General features: G+C 42.0%; 1 protein-coding gene across 4 annotated transcripts in view; it reads right to left on the bottom strand.

The window, feature by feature from the left end:
* Positions 1-26,230, bottom strand: part of LOC147031204 (N-chimaerin-like) — a 118,031-nt gene that overhangs the window by 78,892 nt on the left and 12,909 nt on the right. For 3 of the 4 annotated variants that reach the window (XM_085876032.1, XM_085876034.1, XM_085876033.1), the window contains exons 2-6: positions 21,024-21,062; positions 18,103-18,158; positions 17,909-17,940; positions 7,564-7,677; positions 3,210-3,504 (exon numbers count right to left, since the gene is read on the bottom strand). In XM_085876032.1, coding sequence (XP_085732158.1) covers positions 3,210-3,504; positions 7,564-7,677; positions 17,909-17,940; positions 18,103-18,158; positions 21,024-21,062 — 536 coding nt within the window. The remainder of the gene's footprint in view (positions 1-3,209; positions 3,505-7,563; positions 7,678-17,908; positions 17,941-18,102; positions 18,159-21,023; positions 21,063-26,230) is intronic. The other variant, XM_085876035.1, reaches the window with a different exon arrangement.

Raw genomic sequence — 26,230 nt, 5'->3', positions numbered from 1 at the left:
TTGTTAGACTATTCAGCAGCACTTGACACTATTGATCACATGATTGTGATAGAACATTTCTATCACAACTCTGGTGTCTGCACAGGGGCCTTCAAGTGACTCGTCTTATACCTGGATGATAATAAGCATGTCATCAACGATGTTCTCTCAGAATTATTAGCCCCCGTTGGACTTGATCCGAAATGGGGGCTTCTGGATTGGTTCTCGTCCGTCCGTCCACAGCCATATCTCGGACACTTATGGACCGATTTTGTTCCAACTTGGCATCGAGACAATGCATGACGATCTACAAAAGCACATCCTTTTGTTTCTCGATTCGATCAAAGATGGCCGACTGGCATCCATTTTAGTTGTAAAATCCCGATGTTGAACACCTCCTCAACCATTTCTCAGACATGCATTTACCGATGTTGTTCAAGCTTGGCACACAGATGATGAATGACAGCTTACATATGTGCATCATTTTTTGTTGACATCAGATCCAAGATGGCCAACTGGTCATTTCGTTACTGAAACGTGTCCACAACCATTTCATGAACATGCATTTACTGATCTTGTTTTCTATAGTTATAGAATTTATTTGATACATGAATAAATATTAAATGTTGTACGGTTTGTGTAATTCATAATGTCTCCCACAAAATATATGAATAATGAATCCCTTCTGTGCAAAACGTGCATTCCAAATCAAAACCATCACACATGTCACGTGACCAACTATCTTGCACAATATAACTACGTGACCCACATCATTAAAACTCATGCCAAATAACCCAATCGTACACAATCTTCCACGTCACATGATCACTCAAGTCAGTTGCGCATCCACATAAATCTTGTAAATATGGGCTGAAACCTGAATCCCATCCAAGTTCCTCCTGTTGACTCCATCTTTACTCTCTGCCTATTGCTTATTCTGGTTCCTTCTGATGACTCCAATGTAGTATTTGATTCAGTTGTTCCACCAATTCTTCATCATTTGGTGCAAAGAGTTTAAGATCCTCCATGTGCAGGAGATGAGTCACCTTTCTTGTCTCTGTGGAAGTTCTCTTATTGGATGTTAGGGTGTATCCATGTCCTTGCTCATTGATGAGGCTGCTCAGTCGGTCCAGGGATGGTAAAACAGGAGGGGAAAAAGGCCATCAACATGGAAGATCCCTGGATGTATCTTCACTCCTGGTATTTTGATCTCTCCTTCTGAGTGTTACAGTATCGTTGTAGTGTTCCAAAGCTCCGTTGCTTTCTCACTCAGTTTGATTAGTTGGGAGTTGATATTGTACAATTGCATGTATTTTATCATCCATGAATGGGGGACACTATCAAAAGCTTTTTGTCATCTATCCACGCTGTGGACAGTTTGGTTCATCTCGTTTAACTTCTTTAGTAGCAGGTGACCTATTGTTCCATTGCATCCTCTTTTACATCCCTTCTATTCTGGCCTTAGGCTTCCTCCTTTTGTTTTGTGGTGGTACATCATTTCTGTGATAATTCCGGTCAGAAGTTTTATGTTGTTGGTAGACATGTTGTTTGTCGATATGTGAGGTAGTTGATTTCTTCAGATTTTGGGACGAGGAAGGTGTTACCCTTTGTGAGCCATTCATCCATTACCCCCTCCCCTCGGATAAGTTTGTTGAATGCTCATGCGTAGTGATTGTGGAGAGCATCTAGTTGCTTTCGCCAGAAGTTGGAATTCCATCAGGATCTGACCTTTTAAAGTTTTGGAATTTTTGCTAGTTGTTGTTCGTTTGTTTTTTATTTATTTTTCCTTCATCAATCACCACTGGGGGAAATCCACCTTCTTATTATGTTCATTGGGTCTTCATAGATTCCCTTTCCAAAGTTTGGGGAAAAAGGGGGGGGGGACTTTGTTCCATCTTGCTTTTGTTTCTCTAGTTCATTGTAGAATATGTTTGGATTGTTTTCAAACAAATGATTTTGTTTTCTCCCTTTGTTAACTTCCTTGTCATATTCCTTGCTATCATTTTTTTTAATATTGAGTTTGTTTTCAGCAACCATTACCTCGAGGTCTTTGTCTTCGGCTTTATGCATTTTTTTTTTCTTTTTTTTTTGAATTGTCTTAACTAGCTTTGGGCTTCTGTTTTCTCGAATAAACTTCTGCATTTGTCCCGTTTCCTTTCTCAGTTGTTCTCTCTGTTTCATTAGTCTCTGTTTTCATGGTGGTACTTGGTCTTTGTTTGTAGAGCCTGATTTATTTTTCTCACGGCGATGCTTGCCAGTCACTTTTTCCTGAATGAGCAATTCTGCTGCAAAACTCACGGTGTTGAATTCCTTCAATTTGGCTGACATTGATATGATTTTTCTGAGTGTTGTGTTCGTTACCCTCACCAGCATTTTTGGCCTCTTGTAATTTTTTTTATTTTAGAGTCGTGATTTTTCTTTGAGTGGTATCAATCTCATCTCCTCTATTTTGTTGGCCAGCTCTTCCTCCCATTCATGCTGCTCTTCATATTCCTTGTCTTCTTCTTTTCCCAGATTCTGCCATTCTCCCTCCTCTTCATGCCCATCACTATCCACCCCTCCCGTCCTTATCCCACACCCCACCGCCTCCTCCCTCCGCCCCACGCGCTGGTGCACGTGCCTCTCCGTACATGTCATGGGGTCCGTTACTCTCACTGCAGTGGGTCCGTATCCCCTCCCTCCGTCACTTGTCGTCCCCACCGATGGGTCTCCAATGCCACGCCGTGTTCAAAACCCAGTTTTGCCACCTAATCTCTCCCCATTCCCTCACGGTCACCTCCTCACTCTCCCTCTGTCCACCTTCCAGTGGCTCCTCGACTTCCATTCTCTTCAAATCTTCTGCCACTTGTTCTCATGGCTTTGTCTGTTATCTCTTTCATGAGTTTTCTACTTAGTGACCAATATGATGTCGATGTTTCTTGTAAATTTTTGACAAAATCCTGGTGTGTGCGTGTGTGTGTGTGTGTGTGTGTGTGTGTGTGTGTGTGTGTGTGTGTGTGTGTGTGTGTGTGTGTGTGTGTGTGTGTGTGTGTGTGTGTGTGTGAACACATACATGTGTGTTTACGGATGCGTGTACTCCTACATAAACAGTACATACGCGTGTGTCAGTTAACTCATTAACATATATAAAGGTTACATCACACTTACTAGAACTTCGCAAAAGTCTCAAACAACTGAAACAACGAAAGTTAACTTGGTGATCAACACGTCACTACTCAATGCCTACCTACCCTGTCCGTTGCTGGTCGGTCATTCTCGGCAGGGATGGTGGGGACCGGTGGCCGAATCTCGCAGGGCAAGGCTCGAACACCCGCCCAGCCAAACCCAGCAGATGTTGTAGTATATCCGACATGTTCATAGATCGGGTTGATAGTCATACACGCAATGTATTCGGCCGCCCTGGTCTCCACGTAAAGCGTTATGAGGCCATCGGTGACCAGGTCATGGATCGATTCGAATCTCTTTTCACCCACGAAGTGTTTTCCATCATAAAAGAGGCGAAAGTTGCGGGTCTGGTTCCCAAACCTAGGAAGGCACAGAGAGGAACATGAAAACCTTCTCTAAAGTTTCATTTTGTGTGCAGGTGACAAAAGAGCATGCAAGGTCCTACACACCTGTTGTGACAATTTATTGATTATGATCAAAACAAGTTTTTGTTCCAAAATCTGATCAGCTCATGGAAGAGTGAGAAACTGTTCAGGGATAATTACCTTTCTCAGACTAAGGCATGAGTGGATTATTTCTGTGACCATCATAGCTGCACCAAAATGTCTTTGTTGTGGTTCTTGTAGATTGTACCATCAATCTGGATCCTTTTATATCCTCCAGTGATGTTGAACTGATGATTGAAAAAAGCACTGCAAGGTTTTCACTTTTGTGTGTTATTTCCTTCACCAGAATTCCAGATCACATGAATGCTTACCTGGGACTTGTTTTGTACTAAAATGGCCTTTGAGTGCTCATAAGGACCATTAAATGAAAAAATGACAGCTAAATTAAAGAACAATAGATTTATTTACTGAAAAAGTAAACAGGGTAATAGGTGAGCAAGCCTGGAGAGAGTCGTAAAGGTCATCGGTGAGTAAGAGGGACATTAACTTGCCATCTTAAAGGACCAAAGGAAAGAGCACAATAGGATGAGTCACGAGAGGTCAAAACTTTTACAGACACTGAATTTCTTTGAGTGGTTGATCAGAAAACAGAAAGCGAGTTGATTTCATGATCCTTCTGGAAAAAAAAAACAGGGTGAGAACGCAAGATTTTCCTGGAAGGAAGACATGTTGCAAAAGTTAGACCAGTTTCTGATCATTTCCAGATTAGCAGAGTGGGAAAAAGCTGTGCCTCCTTGCCGGTGAGATTTGGAATTGGAGGGTACAATGTGCTTAGGTTAGGATTGGTGAGGGAGCATGCACCGGAGCAGCATGTCGCTGTGTCCACTTTTCATTGGAACTCCACAGACCTCCGTCTGGCCATCCCCCTGACAGATGCCTGGCTCATCCCCATCTACTTGAGATGCCGATCAACCTGCTCAAACCACAAGGTACATGGCCATCCCATTGGCCGCCTCCACTCACGAGGCTCCTTTGCTGAGAAAATCTGGTGAGCAAGATCAGCATTAGGAAATCAAGCAACATGTCCATACAGCCTCAGCTGACACTCACAGACTATACAGGTAACGCATTTCAATTGAGTCTCTCTCAGCAACCACTTGTTGGACAAAAAGTCTGACCAGCGATAGCCAAGGATTTTCTGAAGAGACCTGATACCAAAGGACTAAAGTCTTTTTCTCAGATCCTTGGTCAGAGTCAATGTTTCACATCCGGAGAGCAAAAATGGAAGCACCAAGGACGTGAAGACTCGGGCCTCCGACAGTACCACACTGTCCATGATCCATGACTCACCAGGCCCGACCCAGACGTCTACTGACCTCTGTCTCACAACATGCAGAAACATGAATATCACTGCCAAAGTAAGTAAATCTCTCCGTGACCTCAACATCCTCACCGCAAAGAGGTAAAGACAGGATGGTGGCATCCAAGATGTCATTGAAAGCCTGGATCTTCGTTTTGACCCAGGAAACCTGGAATCACAGCGGCTCAGATTCCTCATTCAGCACTTCGAGGGCCCCTACATGGATACACAGCATCTCCGCAAGGATGACTGCATCATCTGCGAAATAAAGGTCAAAGATCTTGACAGTCCCAAATGATGTACTGCAACATCATCTCCATGGCATCCTCCCCAGAATCCAGTCCATACAAGTGCTGAAAAGTATGGGGGCCAGTATTCCCTTTCCTGAGAGAGACAACAAGGCCCCTCTTCCAGTCAGTCAGGATGACGCCTGTGTTCCAGGCAAAGCACAGAACTGCATGCAATGATAGGAGTAGAGCATTTCCACCAGCCTTGAGAAGTTCAGCCTGGATGCCACAGATCCTAGGGGATCTACCCCATTTCAACTCGTTCAGTGCAGCCTATGTTTCCACAAACGAAGGCAGTTCACAGTTGATTGGATGGTTAACAATGGGGATAGTTATATCCCTGACATCCAACTAAACAGCCGGTGGGACATCCTGGTAAAGCCACTCAAAGTAACCAGCCCAACGGGCCTGCACCTCGGAAACCTTTGTCAAGAGCCTACCACCCTCTGCTCTAACTGCAGTACACCGAGCGATGGACTTGGAGGAACGCAATGCACAAATTCCTCTGTAAGCAGGAAGAGAATCACCCATCCACAAGTGTTGCCCTGCCTCTTCACAGATTCCTTGCACATCTGTCTCTTTGTGCACCCTCAGCACACATGCAGTTTAATGCCTCAACTCGCTTGAACAGTTCAGCTCTGCCATCAATCCTGGTACTGCGACTCTGGTCAATGATTTCCAATGTCCCATGGAAGACAAAGTTCTTCTTTTCCTGACGGTGAGTTCCACGACATCCACCAGTAACATCAAGGAATGGTGGTCTTGAAGACACTCCACAACTCTTCAAGATTCCCCAAAGCACGCAGACCCCCCCCCCCAAAATCCCCACTCAGCCTGTTCACAAACTCACTCCACAGTTATCCTCTTACCCTGAGCTTGTACACATACAACCTAGGCTGGGATGGTACCATTCTCCTGGATTTAAGCTGCAACATCAGAGATGCTACAGGCCTGTTGTCAGTATTGAGGAGCCGAGTACTCCGGTGGACCCTGCAGTTCTGAGTTATCCTCCAGCAACCATCGACAAGCACATGGACAGTCACCTTTGCCACACCACCATCGTTGGAGTACAAAGTTCAGCGATGAGGCTGTGGATGCTGAAATCATGAACCAGCCACCCTCAGTTCATGACTTCTTGCAAAGCCAAGGAACTTTGTGCTTTTCTGGTTCACAGTTCCAGACCCATGGGGACAAATTGTATCTTAGCCATTCCTTTCATTGCCAGTCGATGCATTGAAATCCCCCAAGACGAGAAGAACTTTTATCCAGGGCACTGATCAGCCACAGACTCGAGCGTAGCATAGAATGCCTCCTTCATCATGAGATCACTCACCTCAATTGGAGCAGATACAGAGACCAGGGAAATGACACCCAAGGAGTGACGAATCCTTAGTCTCGTAATATGCTCATTCACCAGTGTTACCTCAATTATTATCTGAGTCAACTTATTGGACACAGCTCCAGCAACTCCTTGGTCATGGTAACCATCAAAGTGACCAGACCAGTCATAGGTGTAACCACCCACAATGATCTCACCACTATCTGGTCTCCAAACCTCAAAAAGTGCTGCAATACTGATGTTCAAGCACTGGAGCTCAGGTAATAGCAGAGACAGATGATCATCCTCTCTTCGGGATAGGACATTCCAGGCACCCACTGGAAGGGACCGCCTCAGATTAACCTAAGGAGACTGCCGTCTGGTGGACGACACCTCAGCACCACTCCGACACACACTACCACAATCCAACTCGGGAAGGTTAGCCCGTGTCCCAAAGGCTTTGCCCAAATCCCGTCATATGGTGAGCTGCCCTGTGAAGGGCAGCGGCACAGAAGGTACTACCACGAAGTGGGTTTTCAGTTCTCTTTGCATTTTTAGTGTGTTTTACGGAATGAAGTATTTTTTATAGTTTCCAGAGTGTAAATCCTGCCATCAACCGCCGAGGAAAGGTTACCCACTGTAGGAGGACGTCCGCAGATGTGGTTGAGCACCAGATATGAATGGCCACTTCCTCACAAGGAGTTCCTCTGCCCTTTGATAGATATTGTTTTTTTTAATCCTGCTGGGTGTCCAGGTCCAGGCAATCACCTTACCAGGAAGCCTGGTGGGGGAGATTGTTTGTTGCCACCAACCCAACCATGAAACAGGTTAGTACAGGTTTACAAGGTACCTGCATAGCAAGTCACAGACCTGATCTGGCCTGACCTGACAATAATATCATCTGACAATAATATCATGTGCAGTCACCTGCAAAAAGGGAAGGAGGGTTTTCCAGAGGATATGAGAGGATATTAAAAGGTCCTGAGAATAGGACTAGGCCCAAAACTGATAACATGCCTGGTTATATGAAAATTGTTCCTCCAGTTGTGACGTTTCTTCTTGACCAACCTCAGTGCAAGTGTGTAGGTTCCTGGTTGCCGCTGACTCTCACGAATCAAGTACGTGCCCTCAATTCCATCAAGCAGTGCATCTGTTTCTTCACGTGAAATCATCCCATGAAACCTGTTTGGGAAGGGGAAAAAGAGAGATGGAGGGAAGTGTGAAGTGAAGTGTAATGTTTAAAAAGCTTTATCAGTGTGCTTCGTGCATGGTTCCCTCAATTCCTTTCATCCAGATTCTCCTACACTGGACCTGAAAACATCAGCACAATGTTGATCTTACAACTTGCACTGCCAGGTCAACACTTTTCCCATCTCTTCTTCTGGCAAAGTCCTTCCTTCAGACTTTTGTTTCGGAAGTAAGTTCCAAATTTCTCGAAGGAGTAGCAGGGTGCTCCTGACATCAAGTGAAAGTTTATTTGGCCCGACAACTACACTTGGACACATCACTACTGGATCAGTGATGCAGGATAGGACAGGAACTTGGAATTTGGCCCAAAGTACCAGCACACATTGTTCTACTGTTTTTGAAAGGCACCATGCAGCACTGGATCTTTAACATTCATGAGTGAATGTGAGCAGACAGGAAACAGGCTTCACTTCCCTCCTCACTGATGCAATGGCTTGACTGCAAGGTAAAACCCTAACTAGCCTGGTAGAGGTATGTGCTCTGAAGAATGCTGTTATAGTTACCCTCGCCAGAGAGGGTATTACATTTGGGTCCGTCTGTTTGTTTCTCCACACAAAACTTTAGTGTTTTTCTCTGCAACAACTTGGCGGATTGAGATGAAATTTTCACAATAGGAGCGACTACTCATGTAGAATGCTTTCATAATAATTATGACGTCATATGTCACGTTGTTTAGCAGCCATGTTGGAAAGAAGGAAAAATTTGGGACCTCTATCTCTGAAACTGCACAAAGGAAAAATTTGAAATTTTGCACATGGCAAGTAATCCCCATGGGGAAGAAGTGCGATTTATTAATGATGTCATCGGTGGCTTCGTTATGACGTCATAATTGCATACATAGAACGCTACATCTGATCCGTATGAACATTTTTGAGGGTCAGAGGGATATGTTGAGCCACAGAAAAAAATGATGTCATTGGTTTACGTGGTTTGGCAGCCATATTGCTTTTTCAGAAAAACCTTCAAAAACCTTCTCTGAAATGGCTGAACAGATCGAGGCAAAACTTTACAGGTATGACCAACTATCCATGAGGAACAAAACCTTCACACATATGATGTCATCGTCACATGGTTTGGCAGCTATGTTGGATTTACCAAAAACCTATAAAAAAATCTTCTTCTCAAGAATAGCTGGGCAGATCGAGGGGAAACCACACGAATGTTCTCCAAGTCTTGGGGATACCAGGGTATTCACGAATAATTGATAGGTCACATGGTCTGGCAGCCATATTGGATTGAGTAAAAATCTTTGAAAAAATTATTTCTCTTGAACCGCTTCATCAATCAACATGAAACTTCACAATTATGATCAAGTCGTGATGGGGAATAAATGTTTTAAATTTCAACTTGGTCAGACACATAGTCTGGCAGCCAGGTTCCTCCTGGGTACTCCATCTTTGCTTTTGGTTTGTTCGGGTTCTTTCTGATTACTCCAATGCAATACTGTACCTATTTGGTCTTCCATTTGATTTGAATTCAATTTATTTTAATCCCATTCTTAATTCAATTCAATAGGATAATAATAATAAACGACATTGGCAGGGGTTTCCGGAATATATATATATATTTTTTTTAGTAGGTTCTCCAATGCGTCCAATTATTGTCACAGCAGTGGTCACAGTCACTCGATATAGGCCACAGTCTTGACTGTGTGTATTTGGACTACAGAAAGGCTTTTGATCGTGTCCCTCATGTCCAGCTTTTACACAAGCTTAAATCTTATGGAATCAGTGGTCAATGACTTCAATGGATTAAATCATATTTATCAGGCCGCTCACAAAATGGTTGTAGGAAATGGAATTGCATCCACTTTTGTTCCAGTAACAACTGGAACACGACAGGGCAGCGGACTAGGTCCGACCTTGTTTGTCGTCTTCATAAATTAACTTCCTGAATCAGTTGAGTGGAATACCAGAGGGCAGCGTACTCTATCCGACATTGTTCGTTGTCTTCATAAATTATCTTCCTGAATCAGTTCAGTCCAGCTTAAAGTTGTTCACAGATGATACTAAATTAAATTGAGTGGTGAATGGGGAGGTGTGTACAGTAACACTCCAGAATGATATTGATGAGGCCGTGAACTGGTCATGATGCTGGCAGCTGCCCTTTAATGAAGCAAAATGTAAGGTTATCCATTATGGAAGAAGGAATCAGGAGTTTACATATAACATGGGCTGGGGGAGTGAAAGCAGGGAAATCATGTCAGTAAGGGAGGAGAAGGACTTCGGGGTGATCTTTGATTCAAGCTTATCCTTTCGCTGCCATATTGCAGATGCTTCGAAGAATGCCAACTGTAGGCTTGGAATTATAAGATCTTTTTCATCATTAGATTTTTTAAAAAGGGCTTGTACTATTATACAAAGCCATTGTACGACCAACACTGGAGTACTGGAATATAGTTTATTCACCTTTTTACAAGAAAGATGAAGATTGTCTCGAGAAGGTACAACAAAGAGCTGCGAGATTGTTACCAGAACTTTCTCGACTCGAGTATCCAGAAAGATTGAAGGCACTTGGTCTAACCACTCTTGCACACAGATGAAGTAGAGCAGAGATGATTCAATTTTTTTTATTTTTCAGAGGATTGGATAATGTGGATGATAAGAAGTTGTTTGTTTTTTTTACACGAGAGGAGTCGACCAGGACAAGAGGGCATCCACTCAAGCTAAAAAAGTTTCATTTTAAGACAAAAATCAGAGATTGTGCCTTTTCTATCCTTTGTGTGACTAATTTGAATTATCTTCCTTATCATGTGATTCAGTCGAGAACTCAAAATCAGTTTAAGTCCGCACTTGAGAAGGTGTCATCCACCAGACGGCGGTCTCCTTGGGTTAACCTGAGGCGGTCCCATCGGGTGGGTGCCTGGAATGTCCCATCCCTAAGAGAGGATGATCACCTGTCTCTGTTATCTGATCTCAAGTGTTTGAACATCAGTATTGCAGCACTCTCTGAGGTTAACAGACCGGAAAGTGGCGAGATCATGGATGGTGGGAACAACTACTATTGGTCTGGTCACTGTGATGGTTACCATGCCCAATGAGTTGTTGTAGCTGTGTCCAATAAGCTGATTCCAATGATAATTGAACTAACACCAGTCAACAAGCGTATTATGAGACTAAGGAATTTATGATTATTGTGTATTATGAGATATTGATGTATTATGAGATATTGATATTGATGTACTATCATAATAATGATGTATTATGAGATATTGATGTATTATCATAATAATGATGTATTATGAGATGAGTGTATTATGAGACTGATCCACCGGATGTCGAGTTGGATGTCAGCCCGGTGTTGCTATCACCATGGCTGACCCTCTAATCAAATGTGATCCATCTTCGTTTGTGGAAACACAGGCTGTGGGGAACCAGATGAAATGGGGGAAAGCTCCAGGGATCTGTGGCATCCATGTTGACCTTCTCAAGGCTCGTGGAAATGCTGACCTAATGTCATTGCATGCAGTTCTGTGCTCGGCCTGGAACACAGGCATCATCCTAACTGACTGGAAGAGGAGCCATGTTGTCCCTCTCTGGAAAGGGAAGGGTAATCGCCAGAACTGCAATAACAGCCAAGGGGTGGCGCTGCTCTCAGTACCAGGCAAGGTCTTTGCTCGGATAATTATTGATAGGGTTCGCCACCATTTTCTTGAGCACCAGCATCCAGAGCAGTCAGGCTTTAGCATCAAAGAGGTCAACGACTGACTGTATCCTTGCTCTTCAGATCCTCACCGAACGCAGACAAGAGTTTCCGCAGGGGCTGCTTGCAGCTTATGTTGATCTCTGCAAAGAGTTCGATTCAGTGAATCGGGATGCCCTCTGGAGCATTCTTTGTCTTCGTGTGGTGCCACCACAACTGATCAATCTGATATGTTTACAATACTCTGGAACTGAGAGTGCTGTGAGATGTGGTGATGCCACCTCCGACTTGTTTTCAGTTGCTACTGGAGCTCATCATGGGTTTGTACTGGCCCCCACACTTTTCAGACCTTGTATGGACTGCATTCTGCGGAGGATGGCGGAGAGATCAAGCTGTGGTGCATTGTTCGGGAATGTCGAGATCTCTGACCTTGATTTCACAGGTGATGCAGACATCTTTGCGGAGACTCTTGATATACTGTTGGGGTCCTCGAGGTGTTGAATGAGGAGTCAGAGCCACTGGGATTATCGGTTTCCTGGGTCAAAACTAAAATCCAGGCTTTCAATGACATCTTGGATGCTGCTGTCCTGTCTGTGCCTGTTTGTGGTGAGGTTGTTGAGGTTGTGGAGAGATTCACTTACCTTGGCAGTGATATTCATGTGTCTGCTGGCTGTGAGCGAGAGGTCAACAGATGTCTAGGTCAGGCCTGAGTAGTCATGGACTCACGGGATCATGGGGTCTAAGGCTGCCGGTTCCTGTGCAGGGGGACGAAAGTCCGAGTCTTCAGATCTTTGGTGCTCAACTTGGTGCTCGACTACACATATATAGTACAAAAAAAAAAGTCAGCTCGAGCATGCTCGTCTGTTTTCCTCAACCATACTCTGATTTTTAAAGTGCCTCTCTCTGATTGCTCATTTTCTTGTTGCTTATGTATTCCTGCCATGTTTTCTTCAACCTACCTTATTGGTGATCTTCCATTTGCCTCAAAACCTAAATCTTCTTAATGGGTTTATCCTTTCCATTTGGTTGCATGACCAAACCATGTTGGCCTTCATGTCATCAATTTGATTTCTATACTGCTACTTTTTAAGAGTATTTGTAACATCCACACTTTAACAAATATCTTTTCATTGAAATGCTAAACATCCATCGTAACATCTTCAACTGTTCTTCCCATTCTTCTTTCATCTTCAATCCTTGTGGCCCAAGTTTGTCGATCGTACAACAGCACTGGCCTTTCACGTGCGACATACGTTCTTACCATTACTACCCTTGGCACATACATGTTTGTTAGGATACCTCCTTACTCTTTCCATTTATTCGAATATACATTTGTCATAGTCCTTACTACTACTTCTATTCCCTCCAAAGACATCCAACATGTCTCCCAAGTAATAAAAAATTATTCATCCTTTGGGGTGATGATCGCATTGCAAGTAAGAAAATATTATCATATTGAACCCCCATCCCCTACCCACCTCCTCTCCAAAAAGAAAATTGGTCTGAAGTTTATAAAGGCCTTTTCGGAAATGCTCCTCATCGTCTTTGCCTGAAACATATACTGCAGTGGAGACCCACTCATGGACAGGTGTTTTCGCACAAACAACCGGATTCGATGGTGTCATGGTTGGAGCATTTTCTCCGAGTATGGAAAGTCAACTGCTCAAACTAGTCCAGCGGAAATGTGAAAAAGAATGTTGTGGCATCATTATGAATTTTTTTTGGTTGATTCGTCATCCCTGAGCTGTCCTGAATCAGAATCAGCCAGGTGCCAGACTCGCACCCTTGAGGAATTTTTTTTAGAGGCGAAAAACAAAATGGCCACCATCGACTTTCGATAAATTCTGTTTTGGGTTATATCTTCACTTCTAATGCACTTACACACAATTTTGGTGTCTACTACTATGTTTTTCCTGGTCAAAGAATCCGATAATGATAAAATTGAAGGTGTATTTATAAGACCTGTCTCATATTTCAAGATGGCCACCATTTTAATATGGAAAATGCCTATTTTGCAGTTCCACTGATCACTTCGAGTAAGAAATTGAATTTGATGAACCCTCAAATATTAATACCACGTACAATAATAGTCAATGCCGGCTGAAGTAACTTACGTGGAATGATCAATGAATTGATCATTATATTGGAATACGATTTTTACACAAATATATCCAGATACATGTGGATAGTTGGCGATGACTTTGGGTTGTCTTAAAGTAAGTATGTACATGTATATGATTTTGAAATTACCTTTTATTTTTAGGCAAACAAATATAAACTTTGTTCAGGATTCAATGTTCTACATTATGTTCAATCTTCATCATCGTCATCGTGATTAGCAGCTACTGCCCTTGTCTGTTCGTAGCAACAGTCTGATCCAGCATTACAACTGCAAAACATCGAACATGACATCTGTGCTGCCACACTACCACACCTCCTGGTGGAACATGGCCGGCTGGTGGAGCATCCACACTTGATCAGCTGCAGAATGGTGACTGGTGCAGCAGACACATCAGGTGGAAGTGTGGTTGGACACAACGTCGCACCGTCCTCACCTTCTTGCCATCCATACTTGATGGGATTCAAGCTCGGAGGGTCTGACTGAGTGGCCGATTTCCATATAATGACTTGATGATGAGCATGATGTACATGTTGAACAAAGGCATCATGCGGTGAGGGCAACGACTTCAATTTCGGAGCAGAGGTTGGGGGCCCTCGACTTTCGACTGAGGCCAATCTTGGAGTTGGCCATCTTAGACTTCCACAACTGATACCAGTGTGTGGACATATCACCTTCGACTTTGGAACCATAACAGGCAGCAATGAAGGTAGTTGTCTCAGATATCATCTTTTCCTCGTCTGCTTCCAGCTGACCAAGTAAGGTGGGATGATGTCCGCCCTTTAGTACCGTCAGTGCTTTGGCCTTTCCAATGCCAAACAAATACGACACAGTATCGCATCCGGTCCGAGCATGTACAGAAGGCAGATATTTGGCGATGCTTTTGTGTTTCAGTGCTGTTTGGCGAATATCTACGTTCGCCCTCCCAGCACACGGACTCTCCATGCTGACATCCACAGTCATCTTTTCCTCAAAGTAGAAATGAATCAACAGGACAAAGACATCTGTATCGTCGCAGACCACTTTGATGTGTGAGTCACCACTGACACCTAACACAATTCTAACTAAGTGATGGATGATGATGACATCTGCTTCTTCATGGTGTGTTTAAAGATCCTGTCTCTGGAGAGTGGAATTGTTCCATACTTGTACTGGTGAAGGATCTTTTCCAGTGATCACCACTTTGGTCTGGTTGTCCACAATGTGGGTCATCAGATACTGACAGATCAAATCGATCAGTTGTACTTTGTTGTATTCTACATTTAGGACCACTTTTTGTTGTTGAGAATGTTGTTGTTGACTTTTGTTGTTGAGGGTGTTTTCGACTTGAATCATGACCTGCTCGACTGGATCTCGTCATTTGTTTCTTGCCGATTTTGATGTACCTGTCGAAAATCAGGTATACGTCACAACACTCCAGGTGGTATTTAATGGTTCCCATGAAGTTGATCACATAATCCTCAACTGTAGCATTTGTGGGCCAATGTACAGTCCATAATATGGCGCATACATCGATGATGACAGCATCTAGACCACCTTGGATTCGACTTGATTGCTCAACTTGGAGTTTTGTCTTCAGGATTGCTTTCGACTGAGACCGTATCGCACCGCTCTCATCAACCAAGGAGGCTGGGACAGGGGACAGTTCGTAAGAGAGGACATCCTTGATATCGATATCCCTGTATTGTTGGAGACATATGACTCGGGTGTAGATCAATTCGGTATCATATACTGACCTTCCATCCAGCTTGATGCTCTTTTTGGTCGGAGTCATCAGGGTCACTTTCTTGGTTAGTGTCTTGTTGAAGCTTGTTGGCGTTTACCTTGTCATCAACGTTTACCTTGTCTGTCGCATGAAACGTAGTAGTAGACACCAAAATTGTGTTTGTAAGTGCATTACAAGTGAAGATATAGCTCATAACAGAATTTATCGAAAGTCGGTGGTGGCCATTTTGTTTTTCGCCTCTAAAAAAAATTCCTCAAGTGTGCGAGTCTGGCACCTGGCTGATTCTGATTCAGGATAGCTCAGGGATGATGAATCAACCAAAAAAAACTTCATAATGATGCTAAAGCACGCTTTGCCCTGAAATGGCTGTTTAGCATCAAGACTAAACCCCAGCCTTGCCATACCAAAGACTTGAAAAATGGTATGTGCTGCTTTCTTGCTTGACGCTCAGCATTTTAAAGGATTGAGAATGACAATCCCCATCGGTTGGCATCCTTGAGGAGGAAGAAATGCCCCGACTAAGTGCACTCAGAAAAGCGGGCCCATTGTTGTGATGTCACTGGTACCCAGAGTATCCCATCACTTTCCCCAAAGCTCAGTGGCTGTGTTAATTGTTTGTCTCATCAGTACGTGTCCATGTGTGTGCGAGTGGCAGCTCCATTACGAGTCTTAGACCTTGAATGTATATATGTATATAGGCACACACACACACACACACACACACACAAACACACACACACACAAACACACACACACACAAACACACACACACAAACACACAAACACACACACACACAAACACACACACACACAAACACACACACACACGGAAGACCTTGTCATCATGAGCTTTTTGTTTTTCCATCCTTTTTAGCAACAATGATTGTGAACTGCATGCATCACGTGAACATAATGGAATGCAATTATAAGGTGTGAGAGCCCAAAATCGTCTGTAATGTCATTAGAGTTTTTGTGTATATCTATCGATAATTCCAGCAATCTGTGTGTGTGTGTGTGTGTGTGTGTGTGTGTGTGTGTGTGTGTGTGTGTGTGTGTGTGTGTGTGTGTGTGTGTGTGTGTGTCTGTCTGTCTGTATGTGTGTCTGTCTGCGACGGCCGTTTCTCGACGACCGCCGGTCCGATCTGATTGAAACTTGCCAGGAATATTGCCGGGGCTCCGCGGATGTGCCTTTTCAAGGTTCCATATGAATCGGATGAGCGGTTCCCAAGTTAAGGCCATTTATCTGTCAACCAATGACAGGACATGGTGCTATGACATTACGAATGACGTCACAATTAATGTTTTTTTATTTTTGCATGATTCACGTCACAATTCTTCTTCTTCTTCGTTTGGTATGATGTCACAATCGACGCTGGGGACCTGAGTATGTGCCTTTTCAAGGTTTGATATTAATCGGACAAGCGGTTCCCAAGTTACGGCGATTTATTTGTCAACCAATGACAAGACACGGTGCTATGATGCAACGAATGACGTCACAATTAATGTTTTTTTGTTTGTTTGTTTGTTTTTGCACGATTCACATCACAATTCTTCTTCGTTTGGTATGACGTCACAATCGATGCTGGGGACCTGAGTATGTGCCTTTTCAAGGTTTTATATCGTTCTTCATCCGTTTCCGCTGTTTCCCAAGTGTTTCCCAAGGTTTGAAAGCTGTTTTTTCCCAAGGTTTGAATTAATTGTTCAAATTATTAATTAATCCCAAGGTTTGAATTTTCCCAAGGGAAAAAGCTGTTTCCCAAGGGTTTGAAAACTGTTTTTTCCCAAGGTTTGAATTAATTGTTCTGCTTGGTAGACATTTGTGAATACATTTACAGAGAGAGGGGCGAGAGAGGAGGAGGGAGAGAGGAGGGGGGACAGAGGTGGGGAGAGAGAGGGGGGAGAGAGAGGGGAGAGAGGGGAGGGAGAGAGGGGGTGAGAGAGAGGGGGCGTCACAATTCAAGAGAGGGGGAGAGAGGAGGGGGCGAGAGAGGGGACGGAAGAGGGGGTGAGAGTGGGGGCGAGAGAGAGGGGCGAGAGAGAGGGGCAAGAGAAGAGGGGGGAGAGAGGGGGGCAAGAGAGGGGGAGAGAGAGGGGGGCGAGAGAGAGAAGGCGTGACAATTCTTCTTCTTCTTTGTTTGATATGACGTCACAATTGATGCTGGAGACCTGAGTATGTTTCCCAGGTGTTTCCCAAGTTATGGCCATTTATGATACGGTTGGTCCGATCTAATTGAAACAATTCCCCAATCCAGTCGTCGTTTGCGAGAGTGAAGGAACGAAGCTGCACATACTGGCACGCACCTACGTGCACGCATCTACGGGCCCGCACTAGTCTTTTTAAATCACGTCCTCAAGCACACAACTCTTACACCAAAACGTCAATTCAACCTGTATAACGGCACTGTATTGAAAGATATCGAACAGATAAATGGAAGTGCCATTCTTTCAAATCTGCATGATTATTTCTTCCCTTGTAATTAACACAAAATCAGTTCATGTTGAAGTTTAAATGGTCTTATTAATCAAAATGAGTGGACTACAGTTTGACAGAACTTTAACATAATTCATTAGATTTCATCCAATGACACGTAACATTTTCATGACACACACGTGTGGAATTCACACTTCAAATGATTCAAACTGTGATGATCAACAAAGAGGACCATTTCAAGACTTACTCCCTGCCATAGTACTTGGGACGATTTGGAACCTGAAAGACACAAACATTGTGGGCAAAGTGGGAACTCATTTTTGTTATAAAATTCCACATTCTTCATTTACTGAAACTCCCTGGTAAAAGGATTACATTTTTATCATGTTCCTCTGGACAAAATATCATTCATCCGGGGTTTGCACACATGCCCAGACTCACCATCTGAGTGCACGTGATGCGTTTTGGATGCGGGGCTTCTTGTTGCAGTTGGTACACTGAAAAATAAAGTAATTAAATATGAGTCCAAACAGTAAAGGTGCCAGGTGTGACGTCTGAACAACCACAAGGTGAGAACGGGAAATTATGGAAAAATCATTTTGATTGAATATCTGATTACCGCACTCATTATGGAACAAACATGTGACACGAGCAAAGCAATGGAAACGAGAACGTTCATGGGACGACGTCTGAATGAGGTGACAAATAAGACCTTGTGGGTCAAGTGTATACATCATTTACATTATTGATGCACGAGTGCTGGTAATACCCATCACTGTACACTAGGCCTCCGCACAGTCAGTCACACTCGACTTGGAACACCCTTTGCCGTTTCAAACAACAATGACTCAAGCTGATCACATTCGAACAATCACAAGGTGTGGATCAATGCTGGAGGGACAATGTCGTTGTCTCTTCAAAATGACAAATTGATTTCAAAGCAACAACACTCAAATCACATGGTTTAGCCTGGATTTCAACTCCATCGGTCAAGGAGTCATGTTTTAATGTTAATCAAAACTTTATTCAGGCTGAGAAAGAGTTCTAAAATCTTGTATAATACCGTACAATCCACCAGGCTAAGCATCTCTGCTACAGTCGACTGGTGATGTAGAAATATTGGAAGATTGAAGTGAAAGGCATATTAATATCAACCAAAGAGTGACTGGCATGGGAACATTCAATGCTTGCCATCTCAAAAACCTTGTTCTTTTAACCGATTAAATAAATAAATAAATAAATAAATGATGATGATTAAAAATTCGTCACAAACTGTAAAATTTATGTGATTGTAGAAATGCTATTTCCCTGACAAAAGTAGATGATGATGACAAAACCTTCTTGTACATGTATTTACCATCCATATCTGGTTATAATCATCTCAAAGCTCGTCGATTTGATCCATGTCACAAATTATTTACTCGTGTCGATTAAGCGGTACGTATGGTAAAATTAAGATACAATTAGGCAATTGTTTGGTACAATTGCACATCCACGATTCGATATGGAATGAATTGTTCTAAAATCTGACTCGAGTAAAAAGGTAATAAGTTATAATGTTGTAGTTAGACTTTAACCTGTGTGGAAAGGTCTTGAGAGTTCTTGAGATTTCTGATTACGACCAGATGTAGAACCTTGGAATAATTACTAGCAGTTTCCCAAGGGAGGGACTTTCATGAATATGCTCTCTCTCAAGTCTATATAAAAGGGAAAGCAGGGTGAAAAGGGGGGAAGAAGAACCAGTCATCATTTGGTGGGTGTGCTGACTTTACCACTTGTCCCTGGACCTTCAAATAAACTCAAGTTTTGACCACAGCCGTTTTCTGGTTGGACATCACATCGATTACAATAGACCCTTCAGTAATTATTGCATCGTTCGGTTAGTTTAAACCATCCCTCAACTCAAAATCAGGCCTCAAAAATCTGTTCTTACATCTTTGCTACAAAGACTCGATCTTTGCTGCGATGCTTCAGGATAACAGGTATCTACTCATGCTTGAGTAGATACCTGGTATCTACTCATCATTACACATATATATATATATATATATATATATATATATATATATATATATATATATATATATATATATATATATATATATGTATGTATGTATGTGATAACAGGTGTTTAATATGACTGATTAGCGATCGCTAATTGCTTGCCAAACCAGCCGGTCCTCATCGACCTTTTCCTTGGAGTGCTTCCTTGTGTGCTTAAGCCAATCAATATAATGCATGAGTGTTGGTAATAGCGTCCCTCTCCATAGTGAGCAATCCACAACCTGCTGGGTTGTTTGTTTGCAAGCCATGGTCATACACAGCAAAGTATTCGCACTGAATATATTGATTGACTTGAACAAAGTTCAGGCCCTGCTTGCCTGCGTTTAGTCCAGCATTGTCGTGTGGTGCTTCATGCAGTGGCTCATCCACTGAAAATGTACAAATTAATTTTATGTGACGTTTCCCCTTTTTGTAGGATCTGCTTTCATTATATGACCTGCTATTTTGACAGATAGATACATATAAATAAATTAAGCGTTCCTTTTTTAAAGTTTCTTCAACCGTTTTGCTGGCGTGCTTGCTTTTGAGTGCTTAAGCCACTTGGTGAGCGCTCTTCAAACTTCGATGCCAACAAGTTTTGATGGCGACACCACGGCTCGGTTCTCCATGGGGACATCTCCGGGGTTAGGAAGAGCGAACATTTCTCTCTGATTATTATTCTCAAATTCAACCTGCTCACGGTGAGATATAATGGGACTTTTGGCATCAACAACTGAAGTGCAGAGGGGATAGAGCAAGCTGGCTCTGCATGCTATTCCAGTCTTGCTCTACTCACATTCTCCCCTCTACCCAGGACCTGTACCCAATCCCATCCCAAACCCTACCCCCATGCCTCATCTCCCCGGCCAAGCGTATTCCACCAGAAACTCACACCTCCCGAAGTCTAATGCTCCTCTTCATTGTGGAATCATCTTTCCTACCGTTTCCTCGTGCTCTTCCCTCATATTCCTTTAAGACTGCTGACTAACTCCAACTCATAGTTTCCCCAATATGCAATCCCGACCTCTTCTACGCAAAGACCTCATTACCCTTTTTCTACCTATCACACCTCTCCTTACATTGCATTATATCTGTGTGCTCTTGTCCTCCTGTCTCCCCTTCACCTCACTGAAAGTCCCTTCACCCTTTCTTTAGCTGCTGCATGATCGATGACAACTGTATTCCTTCAGGATCGAACTAAGACTACAAACTCAACAGGGAGCACACAAGTACCCAAGCTACCTTGGCACAGAATCCCGTTTGATGTGTACATCAATAAAATCAGGTAAATGTGACAGGTAATGTATCGCGATACTCACAGTACGATTTCCAGATTGGAGGTTGGTAATCTGTCGTCTCTGTGGAGAGAAACACATTTGTGGGTCAAACAACATATTAAACTAGAAGGGAACTCTTCGACGTCCGACGTCACCAGATGCGCGTCCGCCCACATTATTACATCATCCATACATACTTGTACCAAGTTTGATTTAAATTCCTCACACCAGATTTGTATACAATTCAAGGCTCATATGATTACAAGTATTCAATAATTCTGGCTGCCAGACCACGCATCCGATCAGGTTGAAATTTAAAACACATTCCCCATGACTACGAGATCATAATTCTAAAGGTTCACATCGATTGATGAAGCGGTTCAAGAGAAATATATATTTTAATGATTTCCATCGATTCCAATATGGCTGCCAGACCATGTGACCTATTAATTATATGTGAACACCCTGGCATTCCCAAGGCTTTGGGAACATGTGGGTGAAGTTTCCCCTTGATCTGTAAAGGCATTCTGGAGAAGAAGATTTTTAAAGGTTGATTTTCCAAAAAAAAAAAATCAGAGCTGCCAAACCATGTGACCTATGACATCATAGTTTGAGAATGTTTTGCTCCTCATGGATAGGTGATCATTCCTGTAAAGTTTCGCCTCGATCTGGTCAACCATTTTGAAGATTCTTGAAGGTTTTTTTTATGTTTAAAGGAAAATATGGCTGCCAAACCACATGAGCGATAATGACATCAATTCCCCCTCCCCCCCCCCACCCCACAATACAACTTAGCCCTAGATGACCCTCAAAAAATTTCATACTGATCGGATAAAGTATTCGATGTATGCAAATATGACTTTGTAACAAAGATCATCAAAAAAAAATCAAAAAAAATCAATCAAACATGCTCCCCATGGGGAGTACTTGCTACGTGCCAAGTTTCAATTTTTCCCTTGGTGCGGTTTCAGAGATACAGAGGCCCCAAGTTTTTCCTTTTTTCCAACATGGCTGCCACACCACGTGACGTATGACGTCATAATTATTAAAACATTCCACATGAGTAGTCGCATGAATGGCACGGACAGACATACGTATGGATGTCACGGACAACCATAAAACAATGCCTCCGGCGACTTCGTCAGCGGAGGCATAAAAAAAAAACAAAACAGTGTCATCATATACAAAGGTCTTTATTCTCCACCAGGATGACATCATCACAATCGTCCTTTTGCTATGACTACAATGGCAATGAAACTGAGAGGAGGAATGCAAAACACTTGCCAAACCACAACAAAAATGTTCATGTGGCGGTGCTTGGTGGACCACAGAGATGTGGATAGGTCCATCATTTCTTCAGTTCAACATGTTCAGAGAATAGTTACATCAGTTAAATCGTGAGTTCATTCTCACTAATCATTACCGAACGATAACAATCGGAACGTTTGTTGAGATACATCTTGTGCTTGGAAGTTTTTGTTGAGATAATTTCTTTTTTTCCCCATATAAATCTTGAAAATATTTTTTGCAAGCAACGCTGCAAAGAACAGTCAAATAATTATGTTTGGGCTGTAAAGCATTTAGTTGAACAATGTTCCCAAAATGCATAGAATCTATGAATATGCCACTCTCTAAATAACTAAATTCCCATTCAAACTTTTCATAAAAGGTGAACAATGTTTCGGGTTCAGTGTAGAAATCTGAGTGGTTGGGATTGTGATCATGGGTTAGGTTCGGGTATGAGAGGATTAGGTGATTAAGTGGTTGGGTGGAAGGCTGGGGGTTTTAAGTTTGTCGATCATCCCGTTTAATATTCCCATCTGAGCAATGACCTTTATCATGCTGTTTAAAACACAAAATCTTATTGGTCCATTGTCGTCTACCAATATCCGAATGTTTCACAATCCGTATTTAAAATAAATTAATTAATTCACTTTTGACAACACACCTCTCACAGCCACACGCTTCTTCCGTAAACATGTGATCTGTTTCCACCCTCTGCGTTTACCGATCCACCAAAGGTGAGTCAAGTGAAGTTGAATTTTCCTGAAGAAGAGTGGTGATTCACAATCCGATGTCGAGTCAATGTCAAAACTGTCGAGCAGGTATGACAAAGCACGACGACTGCAGGCACCATGAACCACTCGATTCTGAGCTTTGCATATAAAATAAAATCACAAGCAATAGATAGGTAAATAAATCATTCATTTCTAAAACAACATTCTGCATCCTCCTGTAAGTTCAAGGGTCTTGGACGCATATTCCAGGATGCATTCATCATGTAGAGCGGAAACAAGTTACAAAACACCATCCGAGCGCTTATCACCATCAAACACTTGAATGGTTTTTCGAGCCAAAAGAAACACGTGTGCAATGAAATGAAAAAATATATAAAAATACAAAAAATAACTCAGAAAAACGTGATGAATGTGCCAGCTTTGTGACGTCACGTGGTGGTCGACAACTATGGACGAAGCAGTGTGTTGGTTTACAACTCGTGTAAGTTAAACTACAAAATATGCAGCTTTGTTTATCAACTATGGACGAAGCAGTGTGTTGGTTTACAAGTCATGTAAGTTAAACTACAAAATATGCAGCTTTGTTTAACAACTATGGACGAAGCAGTGTGTTGGTTTACAACTCGTGTAAGTTAAACTACAAAATATGCAGCTTTGTTTAACAACTATGGACGAAGCATTGTGTTGGTTTACAACTCGTGTAAGTTAAACTACAAAATATGCAGCTTTGTTTATCAACTATGGACGAAGCAGTGTGTTGGTTTACAAGTCATGTAAGTTAAACTACAAAATATGCAGCTTTGTTTATCAACTATGGACGAAGCAGTGTGTTGGTTTACAACTCGTGTAAGTTAAACTACAAAATATGCAGCTTTGTTTATCAACTATGGACGAAGCAGTGTGTTGGTTTACAAGTCATGTAAGTTAAACTACAAAATATGCAGCTTTGTTTAACAACTATGGACGAAGCAGTGTGTTGGTTTACAACTCGTGTAAGTTAAACTACAAAATATGCAGCTTTGTTTAACAACTATGGACGAAGCATTGTGTTGGTTTACAACTCGTGTAAGTTAAACTACAAAATATGCAGCTTTGTTTATCAACTATGGACGAAGCAGTGTGTTGGTTTACAACTCGTGTAAGTTAAACTACAAAATATGCAGCTTTGTTTATCAACTATGGACGAGGCATTGTGTTGGTTTACAACTCGTGTAAGTTAAACTACAAAATATGCAGCTTTGTTTATCAACTATGGACGAAGCAGTGTGTTGGTTTACAACTCGTGTAAGTTAAACTACAAAATATGCAGCTTTGTTTATCAACTATGGACGAAGCATTGTGTTGGTTTACAACTCGTGTAAGTTAAACTACAAAATATGCAGCTTTGTTTAACAACTATGGACGAAGCAGTGTGTTGGTTTACAACTCGTGTAAGTTAAACTACAAAATATGCAGCTTTGTTTAACAACTATGGACGAAGCAGTGTGTTGGTTTACAACTCGTGTAAGTTAAACTACAAAATATGCAGCTTTGTTTATCAACTATGGACGAAGCATTGTGTTGGTTTACAACTCGTGTAAGTTAAACTACAAAATATGCAGCTTTGTTTAACAATGATGGACGAAGCAGTGTGTTGGTTTACAACTCGTGTGAGTTCAACTACAAAATATGCAGCTTTGTTTCACAACTTTGGACGAAGCAGTGTGTTGGTTTACAACTCGTGTAAGTTAAACTACAAAATATGCAGCTTTGTTTATCAACTATGGACGAAGCATTGTGTTGGTTTACAACTCGTGTAAGTTAAACTACAAAATATGCAGCTTTGTTTATCAACTATGGACGAAGCAGTGTGTTGGTTTACAACTCGTGTAAGTTAAACTACAAAATATGCAGCTTTGTTTATCAACTATGGACGAAGCATTGTGTTGGTTTACAACTCGTGTAAGTTAAACTACAAAATATGCAGCTTTGTTTATCAACTTTGGACGAAGCAGTGTGTTGGTTTACAACTCGTGTGAGTTAAACTACAAAATATGCAGCTTTGTTTCACAACTTTGGACGAAGCAGTTTGTTGGTTTACAACTCGTGTAAGTTAAACTACAAAATATGCAGCTTTGTTTAACAACTATGGACGAAGCAGTGTGTTGGTTTACAACTCATGTAAGTTAAACTACAAAATATGCAGCTTTGTTTATCAACTATGGACGAAGCAGTGTGTTGGTTTACAACTCGTGTGAGTTAAACTACAAAATATGCAGCTTTGTTTATCAACTATGGACGAAGCAGTGTGTTGGTTTACAACTCGTGTAAGTTAAGCTACAAAATATGCAGCTTTGTTTAACAACTATGGACGAAGCAGTGTGTTGGTTTACAACTCGTGTAAGTTAAGCTACAAAATATGCAGCTTTGTTTAACAATGATGGACGAAGCAGTGTGTTGGTTTACAACTCGTGTAAGTTAAGCTACAAAATATGCAGCTTTGTTTAACAATGATGGACGAAGCAGTGTGTTGGTTTACAACTCGTGTAAGTTAAGCTACAAAATATGCAGCTTTGTTTAACAACTATGGACGAAGCAGTGTGTTGGTTTACAACTCGTGTAAGTTAAGCTACAAAATATGCAGCTTTGTTTAACAATGATGGACGAAGCAGTGTGTTGGTTTACAACTCGTGTGAGTTAAACTACAAAATATGCAGCTTTGTTTATCAACTATGGACGAAGCAGTGTGTTGGTTTACAACTCGTGTAAGTTAAGCTACAAAATATGCAGCTTTGTTTAACAATGATGGACGAAGCAGTGTGTTGGTTTACAACTCGTGTGAGTTAAACTACAAAATATGCAGCTTTGTTTCACAACTTTGGACGAAGCAGTGTGTTGGTTTACAACTCGTGTGAGTTAAACTACAAAATATGCAGCTTTGTTTAACAACTATGGACGAAGCAGTGTGTTGGTTTACAACTCGTGTAAGTTAAGCTACAAAATATGCAGCTTTGTTTAACAATGATGGACGAAGCAGTGTGTTGGTTTACAACTCGTGTGAGTTAAACTACAAAATATGCAGCTTTGTTTAACAACTATGGACGAAGCAGTGTGTTGGTTTACAACTCGTGTGAGTTAAACTACAAAATATGCAGCTTTGTTTAACAACTATGGACGAAGCAGTGTGTTGGTTTACAACTCGTGTAAGTTAAACTACAAAATATGCAGCTTTGTTTAACAACTATGGACGAA

The sequence above is a fragment of the Eptatretus burgeri genome, chromosome 3 (assembly GCF_056783735.1).
Source record: "Eptatretus burgeri isolate ZD-2024b chromosome 3, Ebu_testis_v1, whole genome shotgun sequence".
In the NCBI taxonomy this organism is placed as follows: Eukaryota; Metazoa; Chordata; class Myxini; order Myxiniformes; family Myxinidae; genus Eptatretus; species Eptatretus burgeri.
This window is presented reverse-complemented; position numbering and strand designations above follow the sequence as displayed.